This window comes from Oncorhynchus gorbuscha, linkage group LG07, assembly GCF_021184085.1.
Source record: "Oncorhynchus gorbuscha isolate QuinsamMale2020 ecotype Even-year linkage group LG07, OgorEven_v1.0, whole genome shotgun sequence".
Lineage (NCBI taxonomy): Eukaryota > Metazoa > Chordata > Actinopteri > Salmoniformes > Salmonidae > Oncorhynchus > Oncorhynchus gorbuscha.
The window spans coordinates 6,045,478-6,068,349 of record NC_060179.1 but is presented as its reverse complement, the minus strand read 5'-3'; the positions used below and the strand labels follow the sequence as shown (position 1 = coordinate 6,068,349).

The following is a 22,872-nucleotide window of genomic DNA, read 5'->3' as shown; positions in this document are numbered from 1 at the left end:
GTCTGAGAACCAACACGAGGGGGCAGCACACTAGACGTCCCTGTCACAGATCGACTCGGGGCCCAACATTCACCCCCAGCACCGCTTCACACACGTAGTGGAGCAGGGATGAGCTGTGACAGATGCCCCAGGCTCTACCCCAAAAGGCACCCTATTCCCTACATAGTGCTATGGGACTTGGTCAAATGTAGTGCACTAGATAGGAAATTATAAACTGGGTGGTATGAGCCCTGAATGCTGATTGGCTGACAGCCGTGGTATAATCAGACCTTAAACCACGGGTACGACAAAAAAAAAAGTTATTTTTACTGCTCTATTTACATTGGTAACCAGTTTATAATAGCAATAAGGCACCTCGGGGGTTTGTGGTATATGGCCAATATACCATGGCCAAGGGTTGTGTCCAGGCACTCTGTTGCGCATAAGAACAGCCCTTAGTCATGCCTTATTGCTTAATTATGGTGCCATTTGGGATTCAGAATGCCTGGAAAGAGGCGCTGGTGTTTCCACAGTCAAAAACCGGCCTCTTGCAATAGTACACACACACACACACACACACACACACACACACACACACACACACACACACACACACACACACACACACACACACACACACACACACACACACACACACACACACACACACACACACACACACACACACACACACACACACACACAGCCACTTGGCTGCGTCCTCTGTGGGCCATATCAAGTTGCTCTGTCCAGGACCCAGTCTTTTGGATGTGTTTTCACACAGTGTGTGAGCAACGCTGGCAGAGACAGGATATGGCAGGGAGAGAGGACCCTAGATGAGGTCAGCGATGATGTCATGATCGCGTTCTCTACTCCCTCTCCGTCCTTAGTGAGCTATATAGAATGTGATTTGGGACACAACTCATATCTAACATTAACGCTATTATTAATCCACGTAAGTCATTGAGAACAAACAGTATTTTAAACAACGATGAGAATACTTTGAGGTTCCATGTCATCTGTTTTTATTTTATTTAACCTTTATTTAACAAGGCAAGTCAGTCAAGAACATATTCTTATTTATGATGATGGCCTACCCGGGGAACTGCCTTGTTCAGGGGCAGAATGACAGATTTTTACCTTGTCAGCTCGGGGAGTTGATCCAGCAACCTTTCGGTTACTGGCCAAATGCTCTAACCACTAGGCTACCTGCCGCCTAACCACTAGGCTACCTGCCACCTCTACACTCTAACCACTAGGCTACCTGCCGCCTCTACACTCTAACCACTAGGCTACCTGCTTCTGTTACTGATGACCTTTACATCTAACCACTAGGCTACCTGCTTCTGTTACTGAAGACCTTTGGTATCTACCGTCTAGACTACCAGGGGAAAAGGTCATCTACCGTCTAGACGACCAGGGGAAAAGGTCATCTACCGTCTAGACGACCAGGGGAAAAGGTCATCTACCGTCTAGACGACCAGGGGAAAAGGTCATCTACCGTCTAGACGACCAGGGGAAAAGGTCATCTACCGTCTAGACGACCAGGGGAAAAGGTCATCTACCGTCTAGACGACCAGGGGAAAAGGTCATCTACCGTCTGACTACCGTTCGTGAATTTACAACTTTCAGATGAGACTGAAATAAGGTGACGATTAATTTTGACTGCTATTGATGTACAATATTACTAGATCTTTAAGAGTTTATTCGGAAGATAACAGCTCTATAAATATTATTTTGTGGTGCCCAGAATTTATAGTTAATTACATCTACATGATTAGCTCAATCAGGTAATATTAATTACAGAGAAAGGATTTTATAGAATAGCATGTCATATCACTTAATCCGGCAAAGCCAAAGACACAACAACACCGACTCTCTCATTCTAGAACACCGACTCTCTCATTCTAGAACACCGACTCTCTCATTCTAGAACACCGACTCTCTCATTCTAGAACACCGACTCTCTCATTCTAGAACACCGACTCTCTCATTCTAGAACACCGACTCTCTCATTCTAGATTCTCTGAATATGACACGACTTATACTTTTGACAATGAGGACCTTTATCAAGTTCCCCAGTACTAGTCAGTTTAACTTGTGGATATTATTTTTATGTCTCTGTGTGCAGTTTGGAGGGAGTTTCTATCTAACACAATGACTGGAAGTATTCATCTATTAAATACCATTCATTCAACATCAACTATCATTCCAAAAAACAAAATAAAACGATCTAATGAAAATATCACTAATCGTTAATAATCATTCCGTCAACTTGCACCCAAACCATGGTGCTACTCATCCTTTACAATTATGAGTCATAAATGAGAGAAATCTCATGCCACCCACCTGCTCAGAGCGATCATATCCTGTATCCTGTTTCTCAGTCTTCACATGGATGGGGTGTTTCATCTCCGTCTTCACCTCTCCTCCTCCTCCCTCCATCCTAGCCTGCCTCTCCTTCATGCCCCCCTCCTCTTCATCCAGCAGGTACCTCAGCAGTGCATTGTCCTTCTTCTTAGGACTCAGGGGCTCCTGTTTGGGGGGGAGGTTCCCATCTGTACCCCCTCCTGTACCCACCTGGGTGTTGACGTTACTCCCCTGCTCTCCCAGCTCTTTGCCAGTGGCCTCAGCGGTGAGCTTGGCCAGGTCGACAGGAGAGGTGCTGTTCTGGAGCAGCCTGTGGAGTATTTTGTGTTTCTCCTTTAGGGATGTGGCGTGGCCCCCTGGGGCCCCTGGACCATGAGGGCCCCCCAGCCCTGACGAGGGGTCCTTGGGGTCTCCTCCTCCGTTGGGAGACGGGGGGGTGTCGAGGGGTTCGGACTTGGTGGTGAGGAGCTGGAGTAGTTTGGTGTGGCCCTTGTTGTCGTGGAGGACACGGCTCTGCGCGTTGGGGCCGTCGTTTGAGCCGTCCCTCTCCTCTTTGACGTCACCGTGGTTACCGCTGCTACCGTTCCCGTCAGTCTGTCTGTCCATCTGTCTCTGGTCGTACTGTCCACCCTGCTCTCCGTGAGGATCCACGTTAGTGCCACCTCCAACTTTCGACATCATGTGAGGGTTGACCCCTGCCCCCATCGTGATGCCGGCTGGCGACCCCATCATCTTCCTGTCCGGTGACCCTAGCGTGTGTGTGTGCGAATGCCCCCCAGCGCCATGAATGTGTGGGTGAACGCAACCGCCGTGTCCAACCCCGTGACACTCACTCAGGGCCTGCAGGGCCGACAGAGAACTACTGGTGTAACTGTTAGCCTGACTGTTAGCCTGACTGTTAGCATGACTGTTAGCATGACTGTTAGCATGACTGTTAGCATGACTGTTAGCATGACTGTTAGCATGACTGTTAGCATGACTGTTAGCCGCAGGACCGCTACCTCCTACTGCAACCCCTGTTCCAGACCCACACATCCCCACAGGGGAGGGCGAGTGCAGGCATGGGGCCACGCGAGGGCTCCCTGCCATCCCTGGACTCGCCCGGTGCCTAGGGGACAGCATCGAGTTCTGTTGCCCCAGATGGGGGCCTCCGGCTGGGGTAGGGCTGCCTCGAGACGGGCTGCTCATCCTCCAGCTGGCCCCTTGCTGGTGGGGATGGTTGGGGGGGTTCATGCCCATGCCGCCCTGCATCCCTCCAGGGTAGCCCATGGGCTGGGGAGGGCAACCGTAGCGGTAGCCCTGCATGTGTCCAGACCCGGACCCCATGGGTACGAGCCCTGGTTCTCTGGACCCTGGCCCTCCATGAGGAAGGGAGAAGGGCGTGCTGTTGGAGCTGATCGTGGTGTCCTGTCCCTGGGGCACCAGGCCAGATATTGTCCCCGGGGTTGGAGGTGTCATTGAGGGGTTGGGGACCATTGGTTTGGGGCCGGGGCCCATCACTGTCCCCTGCTGGCCCTGTCCACCGGGCCCCATGTCCTGACCCGGCCCCATACCACACACTGACTGCTCTCTGGGGATAACACACGGGATACAAGAGGTGGAGGTTACACACACAGTAACACAGAGCAGCAACACACACACACACACAGAACATTAAATTCTCTGGCAACAGTTCTGGTGGACATTACTGCTGTCAGCATTCCAAATCCACGCTCACTCAAAACTTGAGACATCTGTGGCATTGTGTAGTGTGACAAAACTGCACATTTTAGAATGGTATTTTATTGCATCCAGCACAAGGTGCACCTGTGTAATGATCATGCTGTTGAATCAGATTGTTGATATGCCACACCTGTCAGGTGGATGGATTATCTTGGCAAAGAAGAAATGCTCACTAACAGGGTTGTAAACAAATTTGGGGTCAGAGCTGGGGTCAGGGGTTATGGAACGTTCCTCTGTAGCAGGTGTAGAGACATGTAGAGCTGGGGTTAGGGGTTAGGGAACGTACCTCTGTAGGAGGTGTAGAGACACGTAGAGCTGGGGTTCAGGGGTTAGGGAACGTACCTCTGTAGGAGGTGTAGAGACACGTAGAGCTGGGGTTCAGGGGTTCAGGGGTTAGGGGTTAGGGAACGTACCTCTGTAGGAGGTGTAGAGACACGTAGAGCTGGGGTTCAGGGGTTCAGGGGTTAGGGAACGTACCTCTGTAGCAGGTGTAGAGACATGTAGAGCTGGGGTTCAGGGATTCAGGGGTTAGGGGTTAGGGAACGTACCTCTGTAGGAGGTGTAGAGACACGTAGAGCTGGGGTTCAGGGGTTCAGGGGTTAGGGAACGTACCTCTGTAGCAGGTGTAGAGACATGTAGAGCTGGGGTTCAGGGGTTCAGGGGTTAGGGAACGTACCTCTGTAGCAGGTGTAGAGACATGTAGAGCTGAGGTTCAGGGGTTCAGGGGTTAGGGGTTAGGGAACGTACCTCTGTAGCAGGTGTAGAGACACGTAGAGCTGGGGTTCATGGGTTCAGGGGTTAGGGGTTAGGGAACGTACCTCTGTAGCAGGTGTAGAGACACTTAGAGCTGGGGTTCAGGGGTTAGGGGTTAGGGAACGTACCTCTGTAGCAGGTGTAGAGACATGTAGAGCTGGGGTTCGTTGGTGGCAGGGGAGCGGACCAGCTTGCTCTTGGTGTGAGCCGACACGATGGTCCCGTCTGACAGAGAGAACCTGTAGATGGGGCTGAATGCCTGGCCGTGACGCAACACTGCAGAGAGACGCACAGCGGCGAGGCAGAGTTAAAGAGGCAAGCTGGGATTCAAACAACAGAGCAGGCACCCCGGCACAGCTGAGGGGCTGGAGAAACACAACTACTTTGGATGCATCCATGAAATCAACATGATGTGTTGAAATTCTCTAAGATGATATAGGTCTAGTCTAAGATGATATAGGTCTAGTCAAAGATGATCTAGGTCTAGTCTAAGATGATCTAGGTCTAGTCTAAGATGATCTAGGTCTAGTCTAAGATGATCTAGGTCTAGTCTAAGATGATATAGGTCTAGTCTAAGATGATCTAGGTCTAGTCTAAGATGATCTAGGTCTAGTCTAAGATGATCTAGGTCTAGTCTAAGATGATATAGGTCTAGTCTAAGATGATATAAGTGTAGTCTAAGATGATATAGATCTAGTCTAAGATGATATAGATCTAGTCTAAGATGATCTAGGTCTAGTCTAAGATGATATAGGTCTAGTCTAAGATGATATAGGTCTAGTCTAAGATGATATAGGTCTAGTCTAAGATGATATAGGTCTAGTCTAAGATGATATAGGTCTAGTCTAAGATGATATAGGTCTAGTCTAAGATGATCAGGTCTAGTCTAAGATGATATAGGTCTAGTCTTGATCAGGTCTAGTCTAAGATGATATAGGTCTAGTCTAAGATGATATAGGTCTAGTCTAAGATGATATAGGTCTAGTCTAAGATGATATAGGTCTAGTCTAAGATGATATAGGTCTAGTCTAAGATGATATAGGTCTAGTCTAAGATGATATAGGCCTTGTCTAAGATGATCTAGGTCTAGTCTAAGATGATCTAGGTCTAGTCTAAGATGATATAGGTCTAGTCTAAGATGATATAGGTCTAGTCTAAGATGATATAGGTCTAGTCTAAGATGATATAGGCCTTGTCAGGTAGTCTAAGATGATATAGGTCTAGTCTAAGATGATATAGGCCTTGTCTAAGATGATCTAGGTCTAGTCTAAGATGATATAGGTCTAGTCTAAGATGATATAGGTCTAGTCTAAGATGATATAGGTCTAGTCTAAGATGATATAGGTCTAGTCTAAGATGATATAGGCCTTGTCAGGTAGTCTAAGATGATATAGGCCTTGTCAGGTAGTCTAAGATGATATAGGTCTAGTCTAAGATGATATAGGTCTAGTCAAAGATGATATAGGTCTAGTCTAAGATGATATAGGTCTACTCTAAGATGATATAGGTCTAGTCTAAGATGATATAGGTCTAGTCTAAGATGATATAGGTCTAGTCTAAGATGATATAGGCCTTGTCTAAGATGATCTAGGTCTAGTCTAAGATGATATAGGTCTAGTCTAAGATGATATAGGTCTAGTCTAAGATGATATAGGTCTAGTCTAAGATGATATAGGTCTAGTCTAAGATGATATAGGCCTTGTCAGGTAGTCTAAGATGATCTAGGTCTAGTCTAAGATGATCTAGGTCTAGTCTAAGATGATCTAGGTCTAGTCTAAGATGATATAGGTCTAGTCTAAGATGATATAGGCCTTGTCTAAGATGATATAGGTCTAGTCTAAGATGATATAGGTCTTGTCAGGTAGTCTAAGATGATATAGGCTTCGTCTGGTAGTCTAAGATGATACAGGCCTCGTCTGGTAGTCTAAGATGATATAGGCTTCGTCTGGTAGTCTAAGATGATACAGGCCTCGTCTGGTAGTCTAAGATGATACAGGCCTCGTCTGGTAGTCTAAGATGATACAGGCCTCGTCTGGTAGTCTAAGATGATACAGGCCTCGTCTGGTAGTCTAAGATGATACAGGCCTCGTCTGGTAGTCTCACCCTCTTGTTGGTGTCTCTTGGCGAAGGACATCTCTCCGTCGTTCTGTAGGTGAAACCTCTGGATGCTTCTCCTCACCAGGTCTTCCCAGCCAGGCTTCATAGAGGCTCTCAGAAGACTGGTGTCTAGCGACGTGATCTTACCTAGGGACACAGCAGAGGGAGAGAGAGAGACAGGCTACTGATCACAAATGTGTGTGTGTGTATACTGTCCACACATCAGTGGCAGGTAGGAGCCAGACAGACAGACAAGTTGGTGATCCTACAGTGACTTTATACTTTACCTGACAGCCAGTTGAAAGAGGAGCACAGTGTGTGTGTGTGTGTGTGTGTGTGTGTGTGTGGTGGGCATTTATCCTGTACTATATAAATCGGTGTCAACAGTTCGATATAGAGTTTGAGGTTCTTTGTGTTCAGAAGCGTGTGTGTTAACAGGAACAGTAGCTGGTGCTTGGGCACTGCCCAGGCTGAGAGAGGGGTAGCAAACAGCTGGACGACAGGTCTCTACAATGGTTCTCTCTTGACAGTGACAACCTGAGAAACTTGCTCTGTCGTTGGCTACCTCCCTACCTAGTCATTAAAGACGGTTCTGCAATTGATTCCGTCTGACCATTTATAGATTGTTTTCTGATCGATTAAGAACTGTCTGGTGGACTGCCTTGGTCATAATTATGTGGCTGTGTGATTTGTTAATGTCAGACAGCTGGTATGATCGCAGTGCTCTGATTGGTTACCTTGCAGGTCCTGGCGGGTGGTGAAGCTCTCGTGCGTGGGGAGAACGGGTCGCTCCTTCATGGGCATCCTGCGAGCCACACATATCAGACATGACTGGAAGTCTAGAGGGGAGAGAGACAGGGGGGAGACAGGAGGGAGAGAGAGAGGAGGGGGAGAGATTGGAGGAGGGAGAGAGAGAGGAGGGAGAGAGAGAGGGGAGAAAAGGAGATAGAGAGAGGAGGGGAGAGAAAGAGAAGGGGGAGAGAGAGAGAGAGAGGAGGGAGAGAGAGAGAAGGGGAGAGATAGAGAGGAGGGGAGAGAGAGAGAGAGTATAGGGAGAGAGTGAGGAGGGGAGAGAGTGACAGGAGGGGAGAGAGAGAGGAGGGAGAGAGAGAGAGGAGGGGAGATTTCAGCCCCAGAAACTAGAATAAGCATATCATTGTCAGATTATGATAGCAAACACTCTAAAGTTTCCAAAACTGTAAAAATATTGTCTGTGAGTATAACAGAACTGATATTACAGGCGAAAGCCTGAGGAAAATCCAATCAGGAAGTGCCTCTTATTTTGAAACCTCTGTTCCTATGCATGCCTATCCTCCATTTAAAGGGATATCAACCAGATTCCTTTTTCTATGGCTTCCCCAAGGTGTCAACAGTCTTCAGACATAGTTTCAGGCTTTTATTTTGAAAAATTAGCGTGAAAGATCACATTGCGTAAGTGGATAGGTGGGGGCTCTCAGTGTGAGTTTTGCGCTACAGAGTAAAGTGGCCGGCCATTGTTCCTCCCGGTCCTATTGAAAAAGCTACACACCCGGTTGATATATTATCGAATATTTATTTTAAAAACAACCTGAGGATTGATTATTAAAAACGTTTGACATGTTTCTGTGGACATGATGGCTATTATTTGGAAAATACGTCTGCGTTGACCTCTCTTTCCTGTGGATTTCTGAACATAACGCGACAAACAAACGTCGGTATTTTGGATATAAAAAATAATCTTTATGGAACAAAAGGAACATTTGTTGTGTAACTGGGAGTGAAAACATCCGAAGATCATCAAAGATAAACTATTAATTTGATTGTCTTTCTGATTTCCGTGACCTAGCTACTTAATGCTTAGTGTACATAATGTACATAATGTTATGTTATGCTATTGATAAACTTACACAAACGCTTGGATTGCTTTCGCTGTAAAGCATATTTTCAAAATGACAGGTGGATTAACAAAAGGCTAAGCTGTGTTTTGCAATATTGCACTTGTGATTTTCATGAATATGAATATTTTTTAGTAATATTATTTGACTGTGGTGCTATGCTATTCAGTGGTTGCTGGTGACAATTATCCCGCTACCGGGATGTGCGTCAACAAGTTAAAGAGAGAAGTGGTTTATCCATACATCTCTGTTTCGGATAGATAGCTCTTTGTGTTATTGTTTGTTTAGTGTTTTCCAATTTTCCCAGAAGTGGTTCGATTCTATGGATTCTTCAAATACATTGAACTGATTTCTGTCTTTTACTTTTTCTGAGGCTCTGCTTTTGGTTGGATAGGTTCTCAAAATCGTTTTTGTATTTTCAACAAAAATCATTTGTCATTGTATTTTCTTAGGTTGTCCGGTTGGCATTTTTAGATTTGAACCTGAAAGGTCAAATATACTGTTTAGGCTTCCTACTGCCAAGTTTACACCTTTACAATTACAGTGGAACATTTTGTCCAGGAAATTGGCTAAAAGGGATTGAATTTGTTGTTGCCTAACTATTTTTTGGTCGGTTTCCACACTACTTTCCTTCCATCTGTAGCATTTCCTCATATTATACAGTTTCTTTGTCTTTGATGCCTCATGATTGCGTATTTTTCTGTTCAAGTAGACTGTGATGTTTCTGTGGTCTGATAGAGGGTGGGCTGACTGAACGCTGAGAGAATCTGGGTTGAGGTCGGTGATAAAGTAGTCTACAGTACTACTGCCAAGAGATGTGCTGTAGGGGTACCTACCGTAGGAGTGTCCTCGAAGCCTACCATTGACTATGTACAGACCCAGCGTGTGACAGAACTGCAGGAGCCCTCTATAGCGCCCTCAATTCAAATTTGAACTTCAAAACCAGTTCAAATGTCTATACATATAAATGTAATTTAAGTGGGAAGTTTACAGACACTTAGGTCGGAGTCATTAAAACTCGTTTTTCAACCACTCCACAAATGTCTCGTTAACAAACTATAGTTTTGGCAAGTCGGTTAGGACATCTACTTTGTACATGACAAGTAATTTTAACCAACAATTGTTTAAAGACAGAATATTTCACTTATAATTCACTGTATCACAATTCCAGTGGGTCAGAAGTTTACATACACTAAATTGAATGTGCCTTTTTAAACAGCTTGGAAAATTCCAGATAATGTCATGGCTTTAGAAGCTTCTGATTGGCTAATTGACATCATTTGAGTAAAATTGGAGGTGTACATGTGGATGCATTTCAAGGCCTACATTTGCTTGACATCATGGGAAAATCAAAAGAAATCAGCCAAGACCTCAGAAAACAAATTGTAGACCTCCACAAGTCTGGTTCATCCTTGGGAACAATTTCCAAACTCTTGAAGGAACCACGTTCGTCTATACAAGCAATAGTACGCAAGTATAAACACCATGGGACCACGCAGCCGTCATACCGCTCAGGAAGGAGACTCATTCTGTCTCCTAGAGATTAACATACTTTGGGGCGAAAAGTGCAAATCATTCCCAGGACAACAGCAAAGGACTTTGTGAAGATGCTGGAGGAAACAGGCACAAATGTATCTATATCCACAGTAAAATGAGTCCTATATCGACATAACCCGAAAGGCCGCTCAGCAAGGAAGAAGCCACTGCTCCAAAACTACCATAAAAAAGCCAGACTACTGTTTGCAACTGCACATGGGGACAAAGATCGTACTTTTTGGAGGAATATCGTCTGGTCTTATGAAACAAGAATAGAACTGTTTGGCCATAATGACCATTGTTATGTTTGGAGGAAAAAGGGGGAGGCTTGCAAGCCGAAGAACACCATCCCAACTGTGAAGCACGGAGGTGGCAGCATCATGTTGTGGGGGTGCTTTGCTGCAGGAGCGACTTGTGCACTTCACAAAATAGATGGCATCATGAGGCAGGAACATTATGTGGATATATTGAAGCAACATCTCAAGACATCAGTCAGGAAGTTAAAGCTTGGTCGCACATGAGTTTTCCAAATGGACAATGACCCCAAGCATACTTCCAAAGTTGTGGCAAAATGGCTTAAGGACAACAAAGTCAAGGTATCAGAGTGGCCATCACAAAGCCCTGACCTCAATCCCATAGAAAATGTGGGGGCAGAAATGAAAAAGTGTGTGTGAGCAAGGAGGCCTACAAACCTGACTCAGTTACACCAGCTCTGTCAGGAGGCCTACAAACCTGACTCAGTTACACCAGCTCTGTGAGGAGGCCTACAAACCTGACTCAGTTACACCAGCTCTGTCAGGAGGCCGACAAACCTGACTCAGTTACACCAGCTCTGTCAGGAGGCCTACAAACCTGACTCAGTTACACCAGCTCTGTCAGGAGGAAGGGGCCAAAATTCACCGAACTTATTGTGGGAAGCTTGTGGAAAGCTACCCGAAAAGTTTGACCCAAGTTAAACAATTTAAAGGAAATGCTACCAAAATTAATTGAGTGCATGTAAACGTCTGACCCACTGAGAATGTGATGAAATAAATAAAAGCTGTAATAAATCATCTCTCTCTACTATTATTCTGACATTTCACGTTCTTAAAATAAAGTGGTGATCCTAACTGACCTAAAACAGGGACTTTATATGGATTAAATGTCAGGAATTGTGAAAAACTGAGTTTAAATGTATTTGGCTAAGGCGTATGTAAACTTCTAATTTCAACTATATATATATATATATATATATATATATATATATATATAATTGATTAAGTGATTTATACCTGGAACACCAGGTGAGTGATATTAAATGTCAGGTAAAACAGGAATAAAAGTGATTCAGTCCGGAGCTCGAAGGGGAAGACTTGAATAGCCTCGATAGCTAGCTATAAGGGAATAGGACACATAACTGGTTCTAATTTCCTTAAATCAGCATGACGATCGTGTTCCAAATGGCACCCTATTCCCTTAAAATAGCTAGCTAACGCTACTAAGCATTGTTTTTTATTTTTACAAAAACACACATTAATATATATATATATATATATTTATAAATACATGTTTTTAAAAATTTCATACAAATCAATACTTGGAGTTAAATATCAATATAATATCATCCCAAAATAATATTGTGATATGTAACTATTGTTCCCCCCTCCCCATCATTAATTGAGATATGTATACTACAGCCTTGTAAACAGGCTAATTCTAGCCAGAGGAAAACCAGTGGAGAAGTAAGGTTTAGGACACACTAAAGACTATTGAGATGCACCCTGCTGTCTCCAACTGGCCAGGTGGTAGGTCAACTAAAGCTAGCCAAAGAGACAATGAAAGGAAGCCACTGTAGACTGTTGAGATGCACCCCGGTTGTCTCTGGCTAGCCAGGTCGGAAGCTGAAGCTAGCCAGGTCGGAAGCTGAAGCTAGCCAGGTCGGATGCAGAAGCTAGCCAGGTCGGAAGCTGAAGCTAGCCAGGTCGGAAGCTGAAGCTAGCCAGGTCGGAAGCTGAAGCTAGCCAGGTCGGAAGCTGAAGCTAGCCAGGTCGGAAGCTGAAGCTAGCCAGGTCGGAAGCTGAAGCTAGCCAGGTCATAAGCTGAAGCTAGCCAGGTCGGATGCAGAAGCTAGCCAGGTCGGATGCAGAAGCTAGCCAGGTCGGATGCAGAAGCTAGCCAGGTCGGATGCAGAAGCTAGCCAGGTCGGATGCAGAAGCTAGCCAGGTCGGATGCAGAAGCTAGCCAGGTCGGATGCAGAAGCTAGCTAGGTCCCAGGTCGGAAGCTGAAGCTAGCCAGGTCGGAAGCTGAAGCTAGTCAGGTTGGAAGCTGAAGCTAGTCAGGTTGGAAGCTGAAGCCAGCCAGGTTGGAAGCTGAAGCCAGCCAGGTTGGAAGCTGAAGCCAGCCAGGTTGGAAGCTGAAGCCAGCCAGGTTGGAAGTTGAAGTTTTCCAAGGACTCTCCTCTGGCTAAGTAGCTAGGGCTTAGGACACACACTATAGACCAATCCTAGCACCCTCGGTCACTCCAGCTAGCAGGCCAATGTGGCAGGCCAAAGTAGGAATAGCTAGGGTTTAGGACAGCCAATGTTAGCTTTTTTTTTTTTATTGGGGCTTTGGTAGTCAAATGCAAAACATTCTAACAGTGTTTCTGATTGTATTCTCAACGCACCGTCCTTTGCCTCCCTCCCTCCCTCCCTCCCTCCATACCTTCTGCCTCCTCCTTGATGCTCTTGGGTTCGGAGACAGCGAAACACTGCATGGTCTCATATTTCTGTTTCTGCCCCTCATGGTCGTTGGTCTCGTCCCTGTTGTCACTGTGAGGGTTGACCAGCATACGACAGTTAAACGTGTGACTGTTCCTCCTGGGACTTTCACTGGACCACGGCACACCGTTCACTACAGAGGGAGGGAGGGAGGGAGGGAGGGATGGAGGGAGAGAGAGGGAGAGAGAGAGAGAGAGGGAGGGAGAGAGGAGGGATGAGAGGGGAGGGAGAGAGGGGAGAGGGAGAGAGAGAGGGAGGGAGTGAGAGAGGGAGGGAGGGAGTGAGAGGGAGGGAGTGAGAGAGGGAGAGGAGTGAGTGAGAGAGAGGAGAGAGAGAGAGAGGAGAGGGAGAGGGAGAGGAGGGAGGGAGGGAGGAGAGAGAGAGAGAGAGAGAGAGAGAGAGAGAGAGAGAGAGAGAGAGAGAGAGAGAGAGAGAGAGAGAGAGAGAGAGAGAGAGAGAGAGAGAGAGAGAGAGAGAGAGAGAGAGAGAGAGGGAGAGAGGGAGGGAGGAGTGAGAGAGGGAGGGAGTGAGTGAGAGAGGGAGAGAGAGAGGGAGTGAGAGAGGGAGGGAGTGAGTGAGAGAGGGAGGGAGAGAGTGAGAGAGAGAGAGAGAGAGAGAGAGAGAGAGAGAGAGAGAGAGAGAGAGAGAGAGAGGAGAGGAGAGAGAGAGAGAGGATGGCGGGAGAGAGAGAGAGAGAGAGAGAGAGAGAGGGAGGGAGGGAGGGAGGGAGGGAGGGAGGGAGGGAGGGAGGGAGGGAGGGAGGGAGGGAGGGAGGGAGGGAGGGGGAGGGAGGGAGGGAGGGAGGGAGGGGGGGGATTGAGAGAGGGAGAGAGAAAAAAAGAGTCATTGTTACCAATTATTTCTGCTTTTGGGTCATCCACATGAAGATGAAAAAGACACTGAAGGAGACAGAGGAAGGTGTTTTAAAAGACCACTATGTATAAAAGACACTGAAGGAGACAGAGGAAGTATCAGAACAAGGTTGCTATGTATAAAAGACCTTGAGAATACCCAAACCCCTCTCTTCTCTCACACACACACTCTCCCATCTGTTCATGCTCTCATTCAGCTGCATGGAGGGTAGGGGGGCATTGATAATCTGTGAATCTGGGCCACAGCACAGCCCAACACAACCCTGAAGATCATTTCCCCCTTCCCAGGGTGCTCTTTTCTGCGACGCCTGCCACCCAGACGGCTTAGAGACCTCCACGTGATACACACAGGTCTCACACAGTCTCAAACGGCAGATTGTTCTCTATATAGGACCCCACTGGTATAGGACCCCACTGGTATTGGACCCCACTGGTATGGGACCCCACTGGTATGGGACCCCACTGGTATGGGACCCCCCTCTCATTGGACCCCCCTCTCATTGGACCCCCCTCTCATTGGACCCCCCTCTCATTGGACCCCCTCTCATTGGACTCCCCTCTCATTGGACTCCCCTCTCATTGGACTCCCCTCTCATTGGACTCCACTCTCATTGGACTCCACTCTCATTGGACTCCACTCTCATTGGACTCCACTCTCATTGGACTCCACTCTCATTGGACCCCACTCTCATTGGACACCCCTCTCATTGGACACCCCTCTCATTGGACCCCCTCTCATTGGACCCCCCTCTCATTGGACCCCCTCTCATTGGACCCCCTCTCATTGGACCCCCTCTCATTGGACCCCCCTCTCATAGGACGTAGAACACCAAATAATGCACGCAGAGCAGAATTAGGCCAATACCCACTAATGATCAAAATCCAGAAAACAGCCGTTAAATTCTACAACCACCTAAAAAGAAGCGATTCCCAAACCTTCCATAACAAAGAGAGATGAACCTGGAGAAGAGTCCCCTAAGCAAGCTGGTCCTGGGGCTCTGTTCACAAACTTAAACACACCCCCACAGAGCCCCAGGCCAACAGCACAATTAGACCCAACCAAATCATGAGAAAACAAAAAGATAATTACTTAACACATTGGAAAGAATTAACAAAAAAACAGAGCAAACTAGAATGCTATTTGGCCCTAAACAGAGAGTACACAGTGGCAGAATACCTGACCACTGTGACTGACCCAAAATGAAGGAAAGCTTTGACTATGTACAGACTCGGTGAGCATAGCCTTGCTATTGAGAAAGGCCGCCATAGGCAGACATGGCTCTCAAGAAAAGACAGGCTATGTGCACAATGCCCACAAAATGAGGTGGAAACTGAGCTGCACTTCCTAACCTCCTGCCCAACGTATGACCATATTAGAGACACATATTTCCCTCACATTACACAGATCCACAAAGAATTTGAAAACAAATCCAATTTTGATAAACTCCCTACTGGGTGAAATTCCAGTGTGCCATCACAGCAGCAAGATTTGTGACCCGTTGCCACAAGGAAAGGGCAACCAGTGAAGAACACGCACCATTGTAAATACAGTGGGGCAAACAAGTATTTAGTCAGCCACCAATTGTGCAAGTTCTCCCACTTAAAAAGATGAGGCCTGTAATTTTCATCATAGGTACACTTCAACTATGACAGACAAAATGAGAAAAGAAATCCAGAAAATCACATTGTAGCATTTTTATGAATTTATTTGCAAATTATGGTGGAAAATAAGTATTTGGTCACCTACAAACAAGCAAGATTTCTGGCTCTCACAGACCTGTAACTTCTTCTTTAAGAGGCTCCTCTGTCCTCCACTCGTTACCTGTATTAATGGCACCTGTTTGAACTTGTTATCAGTATAAAAGACACCTGTCCACAACCTCAAACAGTCACACTCCAAACTTCACTATGGCCAAGACCAAAGAGCTGTCAAAGGACACCAGAAGCAAAATTTTAGACCTGCACCAGGCTGGGAAGACTGAATCTGCAATAAGTAAGCAGCTTGGTTTGAATAAATCAACTATCAACAATTATTAGGAAATGGAAGACATACAAGACCACTGATAATCTCCCTCGATCTGGGGCTCCACGCAAGATCTCACCCAGTGGGGTCAAAATGATCATAAGAACGGTGAGCAAAAATCCCAGAACCACACGGGGGGACCTAGTGAATGACCTGCAGAGAGCTGGGACCAAAGTAACAAAGCCTACCATCAGTAACACACTACGCCGCCAGGGACTCAAATCCTGCAGTGCCAGACGTGTCCCCCTGCTTAAGCCAGTACATGTCCAGGCCCGTCTGAAGTTTGCTAGAGAGCATTTGGATGATCCAGAAGAAGATTGGGAGAATGTCATATGGTCAGATGAAAACAAAATATAACTTTTTGGTAAAAACTCAACTCTTCGTGTTTGGAGGACAAAGAATGCTGAGTTGCATCCAAAGAACACCATTCCTACTGTAAAGCATGGGGGTGGAAACATCATGCTTTGGGGCTGTTTTTCTGCAAAGGGACCAGGACGATTGATCCGTGTAAAGGAAAGAATGAATGGGGCCATGTATCGTGAGATTTTGAGTGAAAACCTCCTTCCATCAGCAAGGGCATTGAAGATGAAACATGGCTGGGTCTTTCAGCATGACAGAGGTAACGAGTGGAGGACAGAGGAGCCTCTTAAAGAAGAAATTACAGGTCTTTGAGAGCCAGAAATCTTGCTTGTTTGTAGGTGACCAAATACTTATATTCCACCATAATTTGCAAATAAATTCATTAAAAATCCTACAATGTGATTTTCTGGAATAGTTGAAGTGTACCTATGATGAAAATTACAGGCCTCTCATCTTTTTAAGTGGGAGAACTTGCACAATTGGTGGCTGACTAAATACTTTTTTGCCCCACTGTATATATATATAATATGACATTTGTAATGTCTTTATTGTTTTGAAACTTCTGTATGTGTAATGTTTACTGTTAATTTTTATTGTTAATTTCACTTTTGTATATTATCTACCTCACTTGCTTTGGCAATGTCAACATATGTTTCCCATGCCAATAAAGCCCCTTGAATTGAATTGACAGAGACAGAGAGCAAGAGAGAGAGAGAGAGCAAGAGAGACAGAGAGCAAGAGAGAAAGAAAGAGAGAGACCCTTGAATTGAGTGAGAGAGCGAGCAAGAGTGAGAGATGACCTGGATCTGATAGAGCCTAGAGTGCAATAGGAGTACTGAGAGTGAGCTGTTGCCCTACACTCCGACAGGCTGGGGCGATGACATACATTAACCACAACCTGCCTTCCTCTCAGGGGAAAGAGAGGAGGAAATGAGGAGTGATATAGTCAAGGAGAAAAGAAAGACAGTTACAGAGGAAAGATGGGGAGAGAGACAGAGAGAGAGAGAGAGAGAGAGAGAGAGAGAGACAGAGACAGAGACAGAGACAGAGACAGAGACAGAGACAGAGACAGAGAGACAGAGAGACAGAGAGAGAGAGAGAGAGAGAGAGAGAGAGAGAGAGAGAGAGAGAGAGTGAAAGAGAGAGAGAAAGAGAGAGGGAGAGAGAGATGGAGGGAGAGAGAGATGGAGGGAGAGAGAGATGGAGGGAGAGAGAGATGGAGGGAGAGAGAGAGAGAGAAAGAGAGAGAGATATGGAGGGATAGAGAGATGGAGGGATAGAGAGAGAGAGAGGGAGAGAGAGATGGAGAGTTACTCACCCAGGCTCTTGGGCAGCAGGTTCTTGATGAACTCAGCGTGGTCTCCTACGTGCAGGACGCTGTAGACGCTGGTGTTCATCAGCTCCTCCTGGTTATACAGCAGGTACTGGGTCACGTTCTCAGACACAAACACTATGTTACCCTCCATATTCACCACGAAGAAGAACCCATCCAGGGCCTGAGAGTGAGAGAGAGACAGAGAGAGAGAGAGAGAGAGAGAGAGAGACAGAGAGAGTGCGATGGAGGGATAGAGAGAGAGGGAGAGAGGGAGCGATGGAGAGATGGAGAGAGAGAGGAATAGAGAGAGAGGGAGAGAGGGATAGAGAGGGATAGAGAGAGAGGGATAGAGAGAGAGGGATAGAGAGAGAGGGATAGAGAGAGGGATAGAGAGAGGGATAGAGAGAGGGATAGAGAGACAGAGAGAGAGACACAGAGAGAGAGACACAGAGAGAGAGAGAGAGAGAGAGAGAGAGACAGAGAGAGAGACAGAGAGAGACAGAGAGAGAGACAGAGAGAGAGACAGAGAGAGAGACAGAGAGAGAGACAGAGAGAGAGACAGAGAGAGAGACAGAGAGAGAGAGAGAGAGAGAGAGAGAGAGAGAGAGAGAGAGAGAGAGAGAGAGAGGATAGGTTTATTCCAAAGTTGACCTTGATTTGGTTGCATCGACTTCAAATTGACTTTGTCGTTTCTGTTTGACAACAAGAGACCAAGGGAGAGAGTTAAGCGCTTTGACTATAGATATTAAACTTCTAGAAGACAAATTTTCATAAAACCCAACTTTCTCCAATGCACAACTTTTTCCAATTGTCTCTGAATTAAGCTGAATCTTTTAAAGTAGCAATACAACACGGGCCTGGTACCAATACAACACGGGCCTGGTACCAATACAACACGGGCCTGGTACCAATACAACACGGGCCTGGTACCAATACAACACGGGCCTGGTACCAATACAACACGGGCCTGGTACCAACACAACACGGGCCTGGTACCAATACAACACGGGCCTGGTACCAACACAACACGGGCCTGGTACCAATACAACACGGGCCTGGTACCAATACAACACGGGCCTGGTACCAATACATGGTACCAACACGGCCTGGTACCAATACAACACGGGCCTGGTACCAATACAACACGGGCCTGGTACCAACACAACACGGGCCTGGTACCAATACAACACGGGCCTGGTACCAACACAACACGGGCCTGGTACCAATACAACACGGGCCTGGTACCAATACAACACGGGCCTGGTACCAATACAACACGGGCCTGGTACCAATACAACACGGGCCTGGTACCAATACAACACGGGCCTGGTACCAATACAACACGGGCCTGGTACCAACACAACACGGGCCTGGTACCAATACAACACGGGCCTGGTACCAACACAACACGGGCCTGGTACCAATACAACACGGGCCTGGTACCAATACAACACGGGCCTGGTACCAATACAACACGGGCCTGGTACCAATACAACACGGGCCTGGTACCAATACAACACGGGCCTGGTACCAATACAACACGGGCCTGGTACCAATACAACACGGGCCTGGTACCAATACTGCATTTCTCCAAGGTCCCATTGCAAATAAATCTGAAGAGGGAACATTCAACCCAGTACTATTGAATAGAACCGGTGACGGACAGGCCCTCCTCCAGACGCTGCATCACATTAGTGGATACTCACACTGCTCTCAGGGTAGGGTTGCCAGTTCAATTACTTTTCCTAGCAGGTTAGGAGAATTCACGTGGCAGGTTAGGACAATAAGAGGTTAAGGTTAGGACAATAAAAGGTTAAGGTTAGGAAAAGGGTTAGGGTTAGCTAAAAACCGCAACAACAAAATAAATCCAGACACAACTCACACACACTAACTACAACCTGCCCTGAGAACATTCACGGTTTCTACTAATGTGATTATGCAGCCCACCCCAGCCTCAGCCCTACGGTCTGATAGTGGAGATGTGGTCTGATAGTGGAGATATGGTCTGATTGTGGAGATATGGTCTGATTGTGGAGATATGGTCTGATTGTGGAGATATGGTCTGATTGTGGAGATATGGTCTGATTGTATATGGTCTGATTGTGGAGATATGGTCTGATTGTGGAGATATAGTCTGATAGTGGAGATATGGTCTGATTGTGGAGATATGGTCTGATTGTATATGGTCTGATTGTGGAGATATGGTCTGATTGTGGAGATATAGTGGAGATATGGTCTGATTGTGGAGATATGGTCTGATAGTGGAGATATGGTCTGATTGTGGAGATATGGTCTGATTGTGGAGATATGGTCTGATTGTGGAGATATGGTCTGATTGTGGAGATATGGTCTGATTGTATATGGTCTGATTGTGGAGATATGGTCTGATTGTATATGGTCTGATTGTGGAGATATGGTCTGATTGTGGATATGTGGTCTGATTGTGGAGATATGGTCTGATTGTGGAGATATGGTCTGATTGTGGAGATATAGTGGAGATATGGTCTGATTGTGGAGATATAGTGGAGATATGGTCTGATTGTGGAGATATGGTCTGATAGTGGAGATATAGTGGAGATATGGTCTGATTGTGGAGATATGGTCTGATTGTGGAGATATAGTGGAGATATGGTCTCATTGTGGAGATATAGTGGAGATATGGTCTGATTGTGGAGATATGGTCTGATTGTGGAGATATGGTCTCATTGTGTATGGTCTGATTGTGGAGATATGGTCTGATTGTATATGGTCTGATTGTATATGGTCTGATTGTGGAGATATGGTCTGATTGTATATGGTCTGATTGTGGAGATATGGTCTGATTGTGGAGATATGGTCTGATTGTGGAGATATGGTCTGATTGTGGAGATATGGTCTGATTGTGGAGATATGGTCTGATAGTGGAGATATAGTCTGATTGTATATGGTCTGATTGTGGAGATATGGTCTGATTGTGGAGATATGGTCTGATTGTATATGGTCTGATTGTGGAGATATGGTCTGATTGTGGAGATATGGTCTGATTGTGGAGATATGGTCTGATTGTGGAGATATGGTCTGATTGTATATGGTCTGATTGTGGAGATATGGTCTGATTGTGGAGATATGGTCTGATTGTGGAGATATGGTCTGATTGTGGAGATATGGTCTGATTGTGGAGATATGGTCTGATTGTATATGGTCTGATTGTGGAGATATGGTCTGATTGTGGAGATATGGTCTCATTGTGGAGATATGGTCTCATTGTGGAGATATGGTCTCATTGTGGAGATATGGTCTGATTGTATATGGTCTGATTGTGGAGATATGGTCTGATTGTGGAGATATAGTGGAGATATGGTCTGATTGTGGAGATATAGTGGAGATATGGTCTGATTGTGGAGATATGGTCTGATTGTGGAGATATGGTCTCATTGTGGAGATATGGTCTGATTGTATATGGTCTGATTGTGGAGATATGGTCTGATTGTGGAGATATAGTGGAGATATGGTCTGATTGTGGAGATATAGTGGAGATATGGTCTGATAGTGGAGATATAGTGGAGATATGGTCTGATAGTGAGAGATATGGTCTGATTGTGGAGATATGGTCTGATAGTGAGAGATATGGTCTGATTGTGGAGATATGGTCTGATAGTGGAGATATGGTCTGATTGTGAGAGATATGGTCTGATTGTGAGAGACGGGGCTGAGAGAAGAGATATGGTGGTCTGCTTGAAACATGTTGATGTTACAGACTCAATCAGGGACATGTTGAACATGTCGGTGAAGACACCTGCCAGTTGGTCAGCACACACCCGGAGCACATGGATCACACGTCCTGGTAGTCTGTCTGGCGCTGTTTTAATGGTGTTACTCACGTCAGCTACGGAGAGCATCTCTCTCACTATCAGACCACATCTCCTCTCTCAGCCCTGTCTCTCACTATCAGACCACATCTCCTCTCTCAGCCCCGTCAGACCACATCTCCTCTCTCAGCCCCATCAGACCATATCTCCTCTCTCAGCCCATCAGACCATATCTCCTCTCTCAGCCCATCAGACCATATCTCCTCTCTCAGCCCATCAGACCATATCTCCTCTCTCAGCCCATCAGACCATATCTCCTCTCTCAGCCCATCAGACCATATCTCCTCTCTCAGCCCATCAGACCATATCTCCTCTCTCAGCCCATCAGACCATATCTCCTCTCTCAGCCCATCAGACCATATCTCCTCTCTCAGCCCATCAGACCATATCTCCTCTCTCAGCCCATCAGACCATATCTCCTCTCTCAGCCCTGTCTCTCACTATCAGACCGAGTACGCTCCCAGGAAAAGGAGGACAGAGTACGCCCCGATTCTCATCGACGGGTCTGTAGTGGAGCAGGTTGAGAGCTTCAAGTTCCTTGGTGTCCACATCACCAACAAACTATCATGGTCCAACCACACCAAGACGGTCGTGAAGAGGGCACGACAAAACCTATTCCCCCTCAGGAAACTAAAAAGATTTTCCATGGGTCCTCAGATCCTCAAAAGGTTCTACAGCTGCACCATCGAGAGCTGGTTGCATCACTGCCTGGTACGGCAACTGCTCGGCCTCCGACCGCAAGGCACTTACATTTACATTACATTTAAGTCATTTAGCAGACGCTCTTATCCAGAGCGACTTACAAATTGGTGCATTCACCTTATGACATCCAGTGGGACAGTCACTTAACAATAGTGCATCTAAAACTTAGGGGGGGTGGGGTGAGAGGGATTACTTAACCTATCCTAGGGTAGTCAAAGACCCCAGCCACCCCAGTCATAGACTGTTCTCTCTGCTACCGCACGGCAAGCGGTTCCGGAGTGCCAAGTCTAGGTCCAAAAGGCTCCTTAACAGCTTCTACCCCCAAGCCATAAGACTCCTGAACACCTAATCAAATGAACTCCCAGACTATGAACTACCCGAATTAGGAATTGTGTGCCCCCCCCCCCCCCATTTTATACTGCTGCTACTCTCCGTTTATCATCCATAATCACTTCAACTAATCCTATATATCACCTCAACTATCCCGACTACCCGGTGTATTGACTCTATATCGGTACCTTCAGATATCCTCTTTGCTGTTATGTTTATACCGGGTTTTATTTATTTTGTTTCTTTAACCTTACACATATTTTTTTACTTAAAAACTGCACTGTTGGTTAAGAGCTTGAGGTAAGTAATCTTTTCACCTGTTGTATTCGGCGCACGTGACAAATAAACTTTG

At 46.3% G+C, this 22,872-nt stretch overlaps 1 protein-coding gene across 5 annotated transcripts in view; it reads right to left on the bottom strand.

Moving 5' to 3' along the window:
* The window catches only part of LOC124039454 (nuclear receptor coactivator 2-like), a 178,395-nt gene that overhangs the window by 59,991 nt on the left and 95,532 nt on the right, over positions 1-22,872 (bottom strand). For all 5 annotated transcript variants that reach the window (XR_006839574.1, XM_046355441.1, XM_046355440.1 and 2 more), the window contains 6 exons: positions 17,644-17,821; positions 13,015-13,203; positions 7,659-7,760; positions 6,928-7,068; positions 4,953-5,100; positions 2,329-3,919 (listed from right to left, as the gene is read on the bottom strand). Coding sequence is in view for 4 of the 5 variants with exons in the window: in XM_046355441.1 (XP_046211397.1) it covers positions 2,329-3,919; positions 4,953-5,100; positions 6,928-7,068; positions 7,659-7,760; positions 13,015-13,203; positions 17,644-17,821 (2,349 nt within the window). In the remaining variant the exon portion in view is untranslated. The remainder of the gene's footprint in view (positions 1-2,328; positions 3,920-4,952; positions 5,101-6,927; positions 7,069-7,658; positions 7,761-13,014; positions 13,204-17,643; positions 17,822-22,872) is intronic.